This window comes from Solanum stenotomum, chromosome 1, assembly GCF_019186545.1.
Source record: "Solanum stenotomum isolate F172 chromosome 1, ASM1918654v1, whole genome shotgun sequence".
Classification (NCBI taxonomy): domain Eukaryota; kingdom Viridiplantae; phylum Streptophyta; class Magnoliopsida; order Solanales; family Solanaceae; genus Solanum; species Solanum stenotomum.
In genome coordinates, this window is record NC_064282.1 from 54,649,242 (window position 1) to 54,666,401 (window position 17,160).

General features: G+C 31.6%; 4 protein-coding genes across 5 annotated transcripts in view; 2 read left to right on the top strand and 2 right to left on the bottom strand.

Annotated features, from left to right (window-relative positions):
- LOC125853815 (mitochondrial thiamine diphosphate carrier 2-like) overlaps window positions 1–17,160 on the bottom strand; it is a 216,221-nt gene that overhangs the window by 73,521 nt on the left and 125,540 nt on the right. The gene's annotated exons all lie outside the window — the stretch shown is intronic.
- On the top strand, window positions 4,303–5,616 carry LOC125854388 (FBD-associated F-box protein At3g52670-like). Its single transcript, XM_049533923.1, has 2 exons — window positions 4,303–4,971; window positions 5,080–5,616. The coding sequence occupies exons 1-2, from the start codon at window positions 4,303–4,305 to the stop codon at window positions 5,614–5,616; spliced, it is 1,206 nt and encodes a 401-aa protein (XP_049389880.1).
- Window positions 7,387–10,166, top strand: LOC125853789 (probable inactive receptor kinase At1g48480). The gene is made up of 2 exons (XM_049533541.1): window positions 7,387–8,815; window positions 9,506–10,166. Exons 1-2 carry the CDS (start codon window positions 7,534–7,536, stop codon window positions 10,051–10,053), a joined length of 1,830 nt encoding a protein of 609 aa, XP_049389498.1. The 5' UTR covers window positions 7,387–7,533; the 3' UTR covers window positions 10,054–10,166.
- Window positions 11,609–16,754, bottom strand: LOC125853808 (F-box/kelch-repeat protein At3g06240-like). Of its 2 annotated transcripts, XM_049533559.1 has the most exons (2): window positions 16,602–16,754; window positions 11,609–13,028 (listed from the first exon to the last, which is right to left on the bottom strand). In XM_049533559.1, the coding sequence occupies exons 1-2, from the start codon at window positions 16,658–16,660 to the stop codon at window positions 11,972–11,974; spliced, it is 1,116 nt and encodes a 371-aa protein (XP_049389516.1). In that variant the 5' UTR covers window positions 16,661–16,754; the 3' UTR covers window positions 11,609–11,971. The 2 variants fall into 2 exon arrangements, with proteins under 2 accessions (XP_049389516.1, XP_049389517.1); XM_049533560.1 differs by lacking the exon at window positions 16,602–16,754 and having other exon boundaries at window positions 11,609–13,135.

A 17,160-nucleotide genomic window follows, 5' to 3' on the forward strand; every position in this document is an offset into this window, starting at 1 on the left:
ACTTTAAGCCCTTTCAAAGAATTCAATGATCAGACCCACAAAATCTGAAAAATAATGCTAAGAACACTTTAATCAAACTTTTCCAAACTCATTCGCACTATATGAAATGGAGCAGCTGGACAGAGAATTTTGAGAACAAAAAAATGGCTCAAAATAACTAGATTGCATTAAGGAAAATCACATAGCCACACTAAACACAAAAGGTCAATTTTAGTTTCAAGAGAAAGAGCAAAAAAAGGATATTAAGAGCTAACATGAAACCTTAATATAAAACACCACACCTTATCAAAGCTATAATCACACCTCCCAAATCATATTTGCAATAATCGAACAAGAAGATAAGAGTGTAGGCTAACATGTAGAACAACATGATTACTTAAAACTAGCACTAATCACACCCTTATGCAAATAAAATCAGTAATGGGACCAACATAACTAACCACTCAAATATCATTAGAAACTATAATCAAGTTTGTAGAGAAAGGAAGGGTGATACATAAAGAAAACAAGTTGAACAACCCATATTTTCAAAAAATAGAAAACAAAACAAAAACAGAGAATATGATGAGTATTCGATATACTCCTCATAGAAAACAACACATTAAATTAAATCTGACCCTTATAACATAAATATATCTAGCAATTAAAGGGAGGATTATCTTCATTCAGCCCATATTCAAGCATAGTATAAGTGACATGAACCTTCAAGGAACATAAAGTCGAGAGGAAAGGAATGAAACGAAAACGAGATAGAGACAAGGTTGTTACCTTTTCTGGGCAACGAACTGGAACAGTGATGAGCCGAATCGCACTACTCCACCACACAATGCGAAACTTCAAGAACTCCTACGAATGAGCAGAAGAACTAACCCAAAAATAGAGCCAGCCTCTTCTCTATTCAAATGTATTTTGTGTGTATTCTTTATCCCTATTTCGTGTTGAACCCTTTCTAAGCTATTCCTTCTATATGTGAGTTGCGGCTGCCCTGAAAAATGACGAGAAGAGAGCTTTATATAGAGGGAATTTAGGGTTCGAAATCTGGGGGGAAACGGGTGCATTCGAAATTCAAACACCACAATTTTTTTGCACCATTTGGGATAAACATCTTTTTATTGAGATTTCAATCCATTCCGAAAGAGGAAAGGGGAGAAACACGTGTTGTACGGATTGAGAGGGACGTGAATAAGGATACAAAAGTAAATCGCAGTGTACATTCTCTGTTCCTCGCTGCTTTCCGTCAGTCTTCATGTTCACGCCATTGATTTCTTGTCGTTTCACTGCTTCTGCTCTCTGTTGACGCCTAGGAATTGTATGTGTTGTTTTGGCTTTCTTTGGAATAAGGAATGGAAAAGTGGGCCGGGTCAGGAGGTTTAAAAGTGGGCTAGGAATATTGGGTTTGATTTGGGCTACTGGAAAATTCCCAAATAGGCCCAAAATTAGTCATCTAAGTGGGTTTAATAAAGGTCAAGATTTGGCATTAAGATTTGGCCAAATGAATTACGAAATTAGCCAACTTATTAACCAAATTGAGTTTCACTTGCAAAATCGGCTAAAATCTAAATAAAATGAATTACCATTAATTAATTAACGAGCTTCTTAATTTTTAACAAAAATAAAATAATCAATTTAAATACAAACTAATTTATTCGAAATTAAAACTATAATTCGAACTAGAACTAAATTAACAAAATATCTATTTTAACAATGTAGAGATCTTTTTATATGGTTTTCAACTGCTTATAAAATATACTAGTTATATAATAAAATTATATAAAATACATTTACTATTAAAAAATATTATGAAATGACTAAAAACACTTTAGAACTCAAAGATGCGTTGGATTTATATATATATATATATATATATATTATTTATTTACTTTATATAAAACTGATTATTCCAAATTGTTTGAAAAATTAAGAAGTTCGAAAATTAACTCCTCTCGGGAAGGATCAAAATTAAGTGTCAACAAACACATTTGAAACGGGGTAAGTTGCCCGAGAGGAAACTTATGCCCATTTAAAGCTTAGTCTAGTCACTATTGTCTTGCAAATTTCCTATTGAAAGCATGTACCCAACAATTTATCTCAACTTGTATTGCGGTCACATCCCAAGAACTTTTACCCATACTTGATTTTCTTGTTTATTTTGCTGTTTTAATACTTATTACAAAACCCCCTTTTGATATTTGACATTTTTGTGTCACCTACTTTAATTTACAATGTATTTTATCGCAAATGTCTTTAACTACGACTAACTTGAATGAAATTCTAATTGGTTATTAATTCTCAAAACCGCTCTCTTGGGACACGACCCCAACCCTTGGTTGGGTTACTATATTATCGACGATCGTAGACACTCATACTGTAGGTCAGTGTCGTTGGTCACGATAAACATCAATTATCACTTTGTCCGAGAGATGGTTGAAGATCAATCTTTGGTGGTTTGCTATGTTTCATCTCAAAATCAAATAGCAGATATCTTTACTAAAGTTGTTGGCACAACTCGGTTCCTCAACCTTAGATCCAAGTTCATGGTTCGATCAAGAACATGATCTTGCAGGAGGCTATTAGAGTCCATCACCTATTTGAATTCAAATATTGTAGTTAGTTTTAAATTCAATTGTCGTAGCTCATTCTTTGTAACAAAGGATTACTCTTCCTTTAGAATTGGTATTAGATTAAGACTCTTATACTTATGTCAATATGTACAAAATGTATAAATACAATACAATATGACAGAACAACCATCTGCTCTTATTTTCTCAAAAGCTTCTCGTACTTATTCTTTATATAAGGTAACTTGGAATACTAAAACTCAATTCCAAATGACGACTCTGAATAAGAGATAATTTATTTTCAAACATCACATTAATTGGAACTCTTTCTTGTTTCTTCAAAATTTTTGTCTTTTCTTGTAAGAGCGGGGTGAAAAATAAAGGTATAACAACTAGCATTAACAATGGAGATGATGGTCTTCACATATCATCCTACGAAGTTTGACGATAATGAGAATTAAATTTGGCGAGTCTGTAGTTCTGACATATATCTATCAACTATACATACTCCATTTTTTATTTCATTTAAATTTTACTTTAAGAGAAAAAACAAAGATGAAAAAAGAAATCAAGAGGTAAGATTAAAGAAAAATTACTCACTGAAAATAGAAACAATTGGCTGCCTTTATAAAGTGTTTCTTGATGTTCTTTGAGATTCTTTCACATATTCATTTATTATTTATCAAATTATATTAGCCTAAATAAATTACTAAAGGATTTTTCAGATTTCTAGAGTTTTTTTTTGTGTATATGTTTATTTAACCTTTTTTAAATATTTATTATAAAATCTTCTTATTTTCTTTATCTTGTATATTTAATCTAAGTGAATATACATAATTAAAAAATATATATTTTACCTTGTATTTAAATCTTTTTTTCTTAATTTTTTACCTTCATACATTGGGTTTTCTCTCTTTTTCTTTATTATTTTTATTTTCTTTATTATTTTTATTTTCTTTGCTTTTTCTTTTGATTTAATTAATTTAGTATTTTATTTATATTTATAGTTATATTCCTTAGACAAAGGCAATTTTTAAACATTAAAATGTTGAAAAAATAGACAATTTTAACTATTTAGATCTTAATGCAATATCTTAAATATTTTAGATGCGCATTCAAATTTAGAATTTTAAATCTTAATACAAATCTAAATATTAAAATGTTTATTCGGATTCAAAAGAAAACAAAAGCATGACTTTAGTGAAAAAAGACGTAGTTAAAGAACATATATTAGGCTAATTGTATGAACGAAATAACTATTAACTAGGCACATAAATCAATATAATATTTTTTGCTTTAGATGAAAAAGAAGAAAACAGTTTTACCTAAAAAACAAGTTTAAGTTACTATTTGTTTCTTGGACCCTTCCAGAAGAAATTTGTTTCCAATTTATTTTTGCTACTTGTTTTTTTTGTTTAATTTAGTTAATTTATTGAGCGGCCACTTTTGGAATGGTCAGATTTTTTTAGTTTTTAACAATTTTAGTAGTTTACATATATAAAACCGGCCTATCTGGGTCAAGATTCAATTAAAAAAAGAAGTTAAAGTTACTATTTATAAAATTTCTCAAAGCATAATACCAAAAAAATTATTTTTGGAAACCACAATTTTCTTAATTATAAGATACTTAACGAAAAAGGAAGAGCTTAACCAACTTTGTCTAGGAAAGGGTTTCTCAAGACTTACACAATTTGCATTCTATAAATACAACATAATTTCATAGACTCTGTATCGAATTCCAGTCATGACTAGTATGGACGTGTTGTCTGAATGCGTTATTCACAAAATACTCTCTTATCTTAGTTTTCAAGAAGCAGCCAAGTTGAGCCTTGTCTCGAAAACATGGCTACAAGCTTGGTTAACTCATCCCAGCTTGGAATTCACCTTATTGTCTTCAAAACATGGCTACAATATTCATGATAGTAAAATTGTGGATCAAGTCATGGAGAGATATAGGCAAACAAAAATCCCTATTGAAAATTTTCAACTTTCAGTTACAATTTTATCTCCTCATCGTCCTTTTGTTTTTCCTCAAATGGATAAATGGCTCGGCATTGCTCTTCAAAATGGTGTAAAAGATTTGTCGTGTGAGGTTTCTCTCCCTTCATACCCCTTCCCTATTTTCACATTCTTGGCACCAAAATCTTTAAGAGAATTGGTTCTGTTGGGATATAATCTCATATTGGATCATTCATTGTCTATTACTACAACTCAAGTGATAAGCTGTCATTCTTTGAGAAAGCTTTCTCTAACTGAGGTTGGATTAGACGACAACATGCTTCGAGCTCTGCTCAATTGCTGTCCCTTGATTGATGATTTTATCATTGAGCATTGTCGTTTATTGACAAAGATTGAGCTGCGAAATCTTCAAAATATCAAGTCAGTCTCTATTAGTTGCTGCAAGAACCAGAGTGTTACAATCCAGACACCGACTCTACAACACTAGTCTTATTTTGGGTGTTTTCTGGAAGATTCCCCTGTATTGGATATTGTTGAATGTCGAAATCTAAAATCTTTACAGCTAATAGATATGAGGATATCTGAAGGATTTCTCCAGCGCCTTATTTCTACATCTCAATTCCTCGAGAGATTGACATTAGATTACGTTTCTACAAGGCTGGAAAGGTTCAAAATCTGCGGGAGTCCATCCGTAAAGTTGTTGGCGATTGAGAATTGCAAGGGATTACAGGAGATTGATGCTCCAAATTTGGTATCACTCGAGTATAATGGAGATGAGATTTCTGAGCTTAAAGTTGCAAAAAGGTGTCGCCAACTGAAGAAATCACAATTATGTCTCGATAGCTTGAAAATTTTGAATGCTGAATGGTTTGGTGAATTGAGGAAATTTCTATCAAAGTCGAGTTCTTGGTCTCTAGTTTCCCTTACTTTTGAGGAATGCAGTGAGATCAACTTGAAAGATTTGGTGCTGCACCATACAGTTGCAACCCCCAAAGTGAACGAATTAGTTGTATGTATAGAATCGTCTGATAAGTGCCCAACACTACTTGTGGATGCTTTGCTATGGAGTTGTCATCCTAAGAGACTCATCCTAAAATAAAGTATTGAAATGATATCTTGTTTCATGGATCGTCTAATATGTATGAAGAATTCGAGGCATTCTCCTTGTCATGAAAGCAAGCGTCACAAATATAGTCAATTAAAAGAAGTAAAAGTCTCTAAATATGACTTGGAACATCAGTGTGTAGAACTCGAAAGTGGAGAGCTAGCAGAGATTAAGGCAATTTCGTTTGAATTATACTGGTGATGTAGTTTATTCTAGTGCAAATTGAATGCACTTATTCATTTAACTTATTAGACATAGTTGTAGACTTATCACAACTCTCTTTTCTTTTTTGAATTATATAGACAGTTTGAATTATGAGACAGTTTCGTTTCATAATTCTTTACATACTCTTTTCATTTCAATGATTTAATTACAACTCATTTTGTTCAATGCTGCTCCATCTCTTTTTTTACCTATATATTGCTTCCTCCTTTGTTTGTCCTACTTTTCACTTTAGTCCTTTTCAAATAGAATGAATCTTTTCTTTTTTAACGTCTCTTTAATTCTGACTTTAATTTCCACACAGCATATTTAAGACCAACTTGTATTATACTAAAAAACTATATATAGAGGATTATACTAACTAATATGACTCCACTAAACAGCTTGTAACTAACTAAAAAACTCTAACTAACTTTTAAAGTGGACCAATAGCAATGCAGAAGCTCTGGCATATGTAGTTCAATATAAACACAACTCACTACTTTGTCTATATACACAACACAACAAGCCTCATTTAGGATCTCTGTGTAATTTTCACAAACTCTCAATCTCTCTGATCTGATAATTAGGAAAAGAGATTTCCAAGGCGTAACCGTCTTCATACGGAGGGAGAACAATAATAGGGAAATGCGTTGGATTCTCAATTGTTGTGAACATCCACTGGACAACCTCAAAAATTATATTCAAAGATACCTAGTATAGTTTCATAGAGAAAAAAATTGATCTAGAGAACCTGCTATATATATATATAGGGTAAAAATAGTCAAGACATATGGACGTATAAAATCATGACACGTGGAAGGTAGTAAGAATCAGCAAAGACAAAGCTAAACAAGACGCCTGATCGAAATATAATTATAGAACCAATGTGTTGTAAATCATTGAATTCCTTGACTGAATACTTTCAATTTTTCTCTACCAATTTCGTTACTTGTTCACCAGCTTTTTGTAATCTTCAAACTTTTTTGGGAATATCTCCACCAAATATATCATTGGATGACTTATCGACAGGCTACAATATTATTTAATACACTCAATTGTCTCATCTCACTTCTTATTTAATAGCTTCGCATCCCGATCAATTTAATTCACATATCCTTTAAACCTCACATACAAATTCAACTACTATATTATTTTCGGAATAAATAAGAATAACTCTGTTAAAATAATTTTCTATTTTTCATACGTGCATGGTAGCCGATAAATTATACGATTAATTCTCCTTGAACCTTTTTTTTTATTTTTTTGGTGGAATAAAACCCTAATCCATTTTTAGCACTATTTTTTTCCTATATGATCAACTCACTTAGTCTATTAAATTCAGTTTCTAATGTTGAACTCCCTAGAAGACAAGAGGAAATAGTAAATTTTCTTGACTTCTCGTAAACCAATCCAAAATTCAAACTCAAACCTAAATTTTCTTGACATCAACTTTTTATACCATGACTTTGCCATTTAACACCTAAAATACTTTCAAATAATAAATAACACCCAAAAATGAAAATTCCTTGTAATCCCACAAAGCTTGAACAAGTCCAAACTGACGACTTCATAAAGTAGACGCCATTGACTTATATAATCAATGGTCATTTTCCTATTGATGAATTTCTGTTATTAATCCACACAAAAAAATAATTAAACTAAGCAACACGTCCACACTTCCAAACCACAAAAAAAAAAAAAAAAAAAATGTCTTCTAGTCATTTTCTTTCATTCCTTTTCCTTTCTCTTCTAATTTCCGGGATCTTTTCGGACCTTAACGCGGATAGAGCCGCTCTACTCCACCTGAGTGCGGCCTTCAAAGGCCGCACTCTTGGGTGGAACACAACCAATTCAACCCCATGTTCATGGCAAGGTGTCAAATGTGATACTACAATCAACCGTGTAATTGAACTCCGTCTCCCCGGATATGGTCTATCCGGTGAGATGCCCTTAAATTCCATCGGAAACTTAACTGAACTCCGTACTCTCAGCCTTCGGAGTAACTCTTTATCCGGTCTTCTTCCTTCTGACATAGGATCATGTACAGAGCTACGCATACTTAATTTGGAAAGCAACGACTTCTCCGGTTCAATTCCAACGACTTTTTTCAATCTGAACAATCTTATACGTGTGAGTTTTTCAGGGAACAGGTTCTCCGGTGAGATATCGGATGCGTTTAACAATCTGACTAGGATGAGAACTCTGTATTTGGAGAATAACAACTTCTCTGGTTCACTTCCTGATTTGAAAAACCTCTCACAGCTTAATGAATTCAATGTGTCTTTCAATAGATTAACCGGTTCGATCCCTTCGAGTTTAGGTCAATTCGTAGCTTCTTCATTTCTCGGAAATTCACTCTGTGGCTCTGCTTTCTCTCTTAGTCCTTGTCCTGAAAACAATAACCTCACCAATCAATCGGATAAACTTTCCGGTGGAGCAATAGCTGGAATAGTAATTGGCTCGATTATCGGATTCTTCATACTACTATTAGTTTTGTTTATGTTAGTGAGATCAATTTATAGGAGTAAAAAAAGTTTCCGTCAAGTGAATGTCTCTCCTACGCCGAATCAAGTACTTTCGAGTCCTCATGATTCAATAGTGACAGAAAATCATGATATCGAAAATGTTTATTCGGAGAGGAAAGATAGCAAGAGGAAAGTTTGTGATGATAGGACAAAAGGGATGGTGTTTTTTGGGGAAAGTTTTGAGCTTTTTAGTTTGGAGGATTTATTGATGGCGTCCGCGGAGGTTTTGGGGAAAGGGTTAACTGGAACTACTTATAAAGCATATTTAGATAGAGATGTTGAAGTTGTTGTGAAGAGGTTGAGAAATGTTTGTGTTTCAGAAGAGGAATTTAGGGGGAAAGTGGAGGAATTGGGAGGAATTAGTCATGGGAATTTGGTGCCTCTTAGAGCATATTATTTTGGAAGAGATGAAAAGCTTGTTGTTTATGATTCTATGCCCACAAGTTTGTATGCTATTTTGCATGGTAAGTATCTTATTTCTAATAAACTTTAGCCTTATTGTTGTTTTAATAATAATATTTGTTACTTACTTCTTTTGGTAGTTCTAATTGGTTTGTTTTCTCTGGTTTTGATTTGGGAGTCGATCAACTTAATTAAAATTCTTAGCTTAGATTAGATTAGCTTCTAGTTAATTGTTTTTTTAGCTTTAGCTATGAAAACTGAAATTATGTGGAAGAGATGGTATGAAAACAGGGGAAAGGAAGAAGATCATTTGGTAGTTCTCTTTTACATTAGTTAATTGTCATCAGATCCACTGTCGCTACCCGCTATAGGCTTAGTGGAATTTACAAAGAGTGTTAAAATGTAAAAGGCACTAGTAATTGCCTCTAAAAATATATTTAGCAACAATTAAGCTATTGTCGTAAATTAATAGTGGCTAAAGATAATTTTTGATGTTGTGTATACTGATGTTCACATCACAACTAATGAAGGACCCATGTAATATTATTAGAGAGAAAGGGACGTACAACAAGAACTTTCTGTGTAGAGGGAAAGCCTCCTTAATTAGTATTTAGTTGAATAGGCCTTCTATCAACTCACATTCTATTAAATGTTATGAAAACGAACTATAGAATTTTACTAGTATTAATTATTTCGTATTCTAACCAATTACTATTACTATGAGTTAGTTTTAACCTTTCTGATTTTGTTAGGCGAAGGAAAAGAAGCATTGACATGGGTAATAAGGAGCAGAATTGCATTAGGAGTTGCCAATGGTATCGAATATCTCCATTCACTAGGCCCTAAAGTCACTCATGGCAACATCAAGTCATCTAACATCCTCCTCACACACTACTACGATGCATATCTATCTGAATTTGGCATAACACAGTTGATTTCCTCAACATCGAACTCCAAAATGACTGGATACTACGCACCTGAGGTGACAGATATTCGAAATGTTTCCCAGAAAGCTGATGTCTATAGCTTTGGCACGATTCTGTTGGAACTCCTAACGGGTAAAAATCCTAGTAGTGTCATCAACGACGAGGGAATTGACCTGCCTAAATGGGTGAAATGTATAGTTGAAGAGAGGGGGACAACACAAGTGTTTGATCCTGAGTTGATTAGTTTTCAGAATTGTGATGAAGAGCAAATGGTTTCATTGCTGCATCTTGCTATTTCTTGTACATCCCACCACCCCGAAAGGCGGCCACCTATGGCTGACACTACCAGGAGGATCAAAGAAATTGTTATGTGAGTTTTGTTAATGTTTGATCTTTCCCCCTCATTCTTGTCCAAATGAAGGTGAAAATCATGGTTTTATTCCTTTCTTGGTTCTACAAGAGGGGTGAATTCATACCTTAAAAATTGAGCACGTGAATATGTGATCTCTCTATAAAACTAGATATTTTATGTATATATATTTTGAATTAATATAATATTATTTATTGCCTCTCATGTTATAAGAAAGTTAAAATATTGATACAGAATACTGAGTGATTTACCCTTGAGAATTAGATATCAGTTTCTACTTAATGCATCTTTTACTTTTCTTTTCTTTTTTTAAAAGCAGTTATCGCCATGTTCTAGATATCCTAAATTTGCCTCATGAAACCCATTACTTTTTTGGAAAAACAAAAATTAGCATAATGCCAAAATAAAGTAATAGATTTCACGAGGCAAAATAAGATATGTAATTTGAAATCTAGAAGCTGTTGTTTCAAAATGAAAAGAAAGGGCTTAAAAGAGGCTCCTCATATATATTGAAATCATGAAGCTGTTGTTTCAAAATGAAAAGAAAGGGTATGAGGAGCCTCTTTTAAGCCCTTTCTTTTCATTTTGAAACAACAGCTTTATGATTTCAAATCACATATCTTATTTTTCAACTATGGTTAGCTAATTTGACTCCCATTAATGAAAACAAATAGAGCAACTCCCAGTAGTTTCTTTCTTTGTTTTTTCCTATCAATTATTCATGTTTTCAAAGCTCATGGTTGTATTATTGTGTGTCTTTGTGGTAACTTCGTCGATTGGAATGTCGTAATAATTAGTCGATTGGTACGATGTGTGATTACCATTTCTAAAATAGCCCAAGAGTCAAGTACAACTCACTTGGGCCCAATTGCCATTTTTGTCTAAAGCAACTTCAACAGCTCAATTTCACATTTAAGACGATGGATCCGGATCCTTAACCACCTGACCCACCACGTTTAACACTCGGGCATGTTGACCCACACCTTGTACATAGATATTCGCACTCAACCATTGCATTTGCAGCCACACACAGAGATACACGCTTGCAAGGTTGATCATCCTTGAGGGCAAGCGTGTTCAACGAACACCAGAATGATGCATAACCCTAGTTCCTGGCAGAGGCAGATTTATTAAGGCTCGTGGAGGTGCCATGCCACATGCAAGCTTCCACGAAGCTCTATGTATATATAGGTAAAAATAACAAACGTCCCACCCAAAGAACCAATGTACTCGGTGATGCTAGCGTCAAAGTAATAAACCTAAAACCACTTGACCAAATTAGTGTCTATTGTAACAATCTATCCACAACTCAATCATAGCAGGTTTGCAAGGTTGATCATCGTTGAGGGCGAGTTCAACGAACACCAGAACAATGAGAAAATGTCAAAACTTGTACTGGGAAAACTTTCAGGACTTACATCTCAGGTAATAAACCTAAAACCACTTAAGTGTCTATTGTAACAACAACAATCTATCCAACCGAATCATATATTGAAAAATTCTAATATCAGATGTCCCCAAAGGGACAGACTGGTTCACGCCTCCAGTTATTCAACAACTTATCAAAACGAACCAAATTACTCTACGATGAAGCTCACGAGAACCTGATTTACGTACATTTTTAATATGCATTCAAGTAACTGTTTATCACTCAAATCTTTCCTATTCAACATTGATGATCATTAGTGGATTCAAGGATTTTGTAACAACATGATGCAAGATATGAGTTGTATACAAATATAGAACTCCAATTGAACATGATATTTGTAGAACCTTGTACAAGATAAGGAAAAATACAAAAAGACTCAATGACATGACACAAATTATCAACAAATTTGAAAACAGGGCACCAGGCAATCAGGAAGATCATTTACCCTCTCTCTCTTTGCCTTCAAGATGTTTGTAACCTGTCATCAGGTTCACTAAATATGAGGTGAAGCAAGGCTCTCTAAGTAGGTAGCCACTTGAACTTGAAGAAAATCATCGGTCGACACATAATCGGCAATTCGCTTGAATGATGCATTCCTTGAATTGTACAGTGTCACCTCTGTGCCAAGCTTCACCAAAACCTCATCACCATTCTCTGCCACAAACAACGGCGAGATATTAACTCTACCATCATCCGGTGATGAGATGGTAACCAATTTAGTCCATGTTTTCTCTACACCATATTCCTTCATCACCCACATATCTGCCTTATTCGATTCATAATTGCAACAAGCAACTAAACGTCCCCTTGATTCACCTAATGTCCAATGAATACCTCCACCTTCATAACTAGGCAGAGCTATTCTCCCATATCTCTCTTTAGCCAAATCCAACGTAACGATCTCCGACGAAACACCACCCGAAACATAATCATAACATCCTTCCCAATGAAAAACCCCATTCGCAAACACACCAACATTTCCATTTACATGACCACTATCAAAACCCTGAATACTTGACCAAGAATTACCCTTTAAACTATAAACACTAGCCATATTAACATGTTTTCCCTCATTATCGATTCGAGGAAAACTAAACATCTTAACAACCTTATAATCTTCCGCATATGCATCATAGCCAAATCCATATCTAATATGCACACCACCATCACCAACTTCATACTCGATCATCAAATCAGGAAATACATTGAACTTTCCGGTACACGGATTCAATAACATTAAATTAAACGAATCAGTAGTTAAGCAAATTAACCCATTACAAGACCCCAAAATCCAAGCCGAGAGAGACAGAGTCTTAGAAGGACACTCATGTTTAGACACAATAACAGATGAATTTTCAGAGCGTATAGTGTAGACATGACAAATTTTTCCCAAACCAGAAACAGTGGGTACAGCAGCAAGTGTGAAGTCAGTAATTTTGGGGTTGTTCATAGAAAAATTGATATGGGTTTTATGGAATTGCGAATCTGAGAGTAAAGAAAGCCATGATTTCGAAACAGACGTGAATTTCAAGAGAGTTTTGAGAGGTAACCTGATGAGAATTTCAATGATGATGTCTTGAGGAAGAGTTGGTATTTCTTCCATCTTCATTCAATTGTTATGTTTTTGTTTATTGAAAAGGCAATTGCAACTGAAATACGTAGCTTTTTGAAACAAGAAGATAGTGAGAGTTAACAGAGAAAATATGAAAGTGAAATGAGTTTTGATGTCATATCAATTGTGATTACACACACACCTCTCTTTATCTTTATTTTTGCGTTACGTTTTCCTTCACTTGTCTTGTACCTAAATAAGCCGTCTTGTACCTAAATAAGCCGCCTTCTAGTTTCTGCCAACACTAGATGGATAGGAAAATTTTTATAATGTTAAGAGGTTTAACCAACAATAGTTGTGTGATCCTCTATTGATTAATTGACAATTGGATAATGTATCTATTTTTTTACCTTTTTACAATCTCTTTCCTACTCACCCTTCTTTTCATTCATATTCTTATTTTCTTACTCTTAATAAATATTTCTTAACTTCATTTTCTTAATATGTTGATATATTGAATAAAAGATTTAATAAACATATTTTTTTTTCGCAATAACTAAAAATGTTTTTAGGACTGAGTATTTAAAATACTCATATCATTCAATATTTTTAATAATATCAAATTAACTCAAAAATATTTAGTGTTTTCTCAATTACTAGCACCTAAAAAAATAAATTAATTCAAATTTAGTTTTCCATATTTTTTTTAATTCTGTTTTAGTTCATATATTTATAGTCATTATTATTTTAATTTTGTTTTAATTCATATATTTATAGTCATTCTCTTAACAGAGAGTATCCGTTATTTTTCTTAATTTAAGTTATAATTTTTAAAAATACTTAATAGAAAAACGTTGGAAAATATATATTATAATTGAATGTACGTAAAGACACGAAAAATGAATTCTAATAATATTAAGGTTGAATGATATTATTATTATGATTATTATGATTATTATTATTATTATTATTATTATTATTATTATAATAATAATAATAATATAATGAGTAGTTAATTTAAAATTATATGGAACCGATTGATTCTTGAAAATAAATTAAGCATTGTAAGTTTTAATTTAAAAGACTTAAATTTCGTTCTGTGATCCGCGTCACCTATATAAATCTTTTAAAAACGTTTATGAGTCCGCCACTTCCTATTCTGTTCTGTCTCGTTGTCATTCTTATATTTAAATATGGTTATGGTGAAAGAAAAAGTATGTGTAATTTCAAAATAAGATCAAAAAAAATATATCTTATCAAATCAATTTATATGCTAAAGTAAATTAGTTTGTATTTTGAGTTAATTTGATTCTATTAAATATACTGACAAATAAGTTTATTTTTAATGTTAACAATTTTATAAGTGTTTAAGTTATTTTAATAGAAAATGTATTTATCGATATTTTTTTTTATCAAATGTATTAATTATTTAATTATGTTTTGGGAATTATATATTTATTAGGAGTAAAAAAAAACTGAAAGAAAAGAAAGGTGAGTAAGAGAGAGATGGTAAAAAGATAAAGAAGTGAACCCATTATCCAAGTGTCAATTAATTAATGGAGGGTCACACAACTATTGTTGGTTGGACCTCTACCATTGTAAAATTTTTCAATGGATAGACATCATATGAATATTAGTTAAGTTTGGCACGAAATTAAATACTAGAGTATACTATATATTATGGAGCTGTGATGTGAAAAGACATAATTAGATTATGAACAAACAAAATTTCAATTAAAATTCTAAAATCTAAATAAACTTCACACGATAAATTATTACTACTTGCTATTTCTTTCATCTTATGAGTTGGCCTTTAACGATTTTGAGGTGAGAGTGTTGATAACCTTATCACTTGTACATCTGTGGCCTATTTGTTGCTTCTACGGGTTCCACGTTGGGTGTCAATATAGATTTTGACTTTTTGAGGCTGGTAGTAGCATACAACATTCAATTTGCTTTTGTAGCCCACAGATTTGAGGAAAAACAACAACAAAGGTCCTCAAAATCGTTAAAGGGCAACTCGATGATTTAATTTGACTTGATATAAAATTTTATATGATAATGAAAAATGATATGATATAGTATTTAAATATCATATTTATTTAAATTTAATATTATAGCATACTTATAAAATAATACATAATAACTATTCCAACATAGTGTATGAGAAATTTGGAAGTACAAAATACTCTATTTGCAGATTTAGTATTATTTCTATATAAACTTCTTCGTGACTTGTGGTAATTAATCTAAAGCTATATCTACCAATTTATTTATCAATTAAGTGGATGAAGGTTCCCGACTATATTATGAACGATAGAACTATGCATATTTTAGAATTTTCGAGTATTACAAAATCTTAAATTTTTAATTCATTCATTTCATAATTAATAGGGATAAAATGATAAATTTACTATTTCGCTCATTGCGTCAATTAAACAATGAACAATAATTAGGGACAAAGGTATATTTAATTTGTGAAACTAATTTCGTGGATGGTCATTTATATATGCTACTTTTTAATAGGAACATTAAGTTGAACAAATCTTCTTTTCTTTCCCTTCACGTTGAGTAGAATATTCTTCTCCCTAAAATCATGCAGATGCACAGGGACAACTTATTAAAGAAATAGTTATAAAATAAATAAAAAATGTATAAATTGAGGAATAAAGTCTATTTTTCCTTGATTTCTTTGCGATCAATTTCCCCAATATCTCTTAGGTCAATTTTTTAGATGTTTTTAGTAATGAACATAAATTCTGGGAAGGAAGAATAATGTTTTGATTTCAGTTGTTATTTTGATTGATTATGTGGTACCAAATTAATAGTTCAAAAATATGAAAAATGATTATTCAATCTTAATGTTGAAAAACAAGGTTATATTATGTCAATTAAGAGCATGTTTAGCCTAGCTGTTGGGAGGTCAAAAACATGTTTGTTTTTTTTTTTATATATATATAGAAATAACACTTTTTTTAAAAAATAAAGTGTTTTGACTTTTAAATAGAAGTAGAAGCTAAAAAAAATTGCTTCTTAAAACAAGTGTAGAAAATAATTTTTTCAAAGACAAAAATATCATTATCATTTCTACATATTTGCTAATATATCCTTTGTTAATTAATTAGCATATTTCGTAAGTTTGATTAATCTATATTTAAGAATTTTATTCTTCATTTTCACACAATAAATTATTTATTTTATTTTACGTTATATATTATTATTATTATCATTATTATTATATATTTTAATTTGTGGAATTGTTTTTTAATTTATTTGCCTTGATGTTATTGATTATGTTTAAATTATTGTGATTAATATTTAATATTTTCTTTGATTTATTTATCTATTATATTGATGTAATATGTACTTTTTAAATAAAAAATTTATAATAGATATTTAAAATATTTTTTTGTATAAATAATTTTAATTTTAAAGTGCATTGATAACTGATTTTTTTTTCATAATTTGACTTTTGAAAACACTTTTTAAAATTGAATAGTCAGACACAATCAAAAGTACGTCTCAAATAAATTAGTCAAACACAAATTTCAAGAGAGTTTTGAGTGGTAACCTGATGAGAATTTCAACGATGATGTCTTGAGGAAGAGTTGGTATTTCTTCCATCTTCATTCAATTGTTATGCTTTTGTTTTTTGAAATATATGTATGGGTGACATTGAAAGGCAATTGCAACTGAAATACGTAGCCTTTAGAAAGAAGAAGATAGTGAGAGTTAACAGAGAAAATGTTAAAGTGAAATGACTTTTGATGTCATCAACCTTACACGCCACTCTTTCTTTATTTTTGCGCTACGTTTTCTTTCACTTGTCTTGTTCCTAAATAAGCCGCCTTATATTGCATATAATTTTTGGCTCTGCCAACACTAGATGGATATGAGTATTATTTTTCTAATAATAATAATTAAAAAAAGAAACACATTAGAAGTTATTATTCAGTTTATATTAATTTGTTTGTGTCGTTTTAATTTATTTATTTAAGGGAAAAGGGTCAAATATGTCCCTAAACTATTTGAAAAGGACTAAATATACCCTGCGTTTAAAATTCAGCATAAAGTCATTTTCATATTTTTTTATTAATCAATTACTCATTTTCGTGATTTATCAAAAAAAA

Coding starts and splice junctions, on each gene's coding strand:
- LOC125854388 (XM_049533923.1), top strand. CDS start 4,303: ATGACTAGTATGGACGTGTTGTCTGAATGCGTTATTCACAAAATACTC. Junction 4,972..5,079: donor GTTGCTGCAAGAACCAGAGT/GTTACAATCCAG, acceptor AAATCTTTACAG/CTAATAGATATGAGGATATC.
- LOC125853789 (XM_049533541.1), top strand. CDS start 7,534: ATGTCTTCTAGTCATTTTCTTTCATTCCTTTTCCTTTCTCTTCTAATT. Junction 8,816..9,505: donor TTTGTATGCTATTTTGCATG/GTAAGTATCTTA, acceptor TGATTTTGTTAG/GCGAAGGAAAAGAAGCATTG.
- LOC125853808 (XM_049533559.1), bottom strand. CDS start 16,660: ATGAAGATGGAAGAAATACCAACTCTTCCTCAAGACATCATCGTTGAA. Junction 13,029..16,601: donor ATCGTTGAAATTCTCATCAG/GTTACCACTCAA, acceptor AATTCTCATCAG/GTTACCTCTCAAAACTCTCT.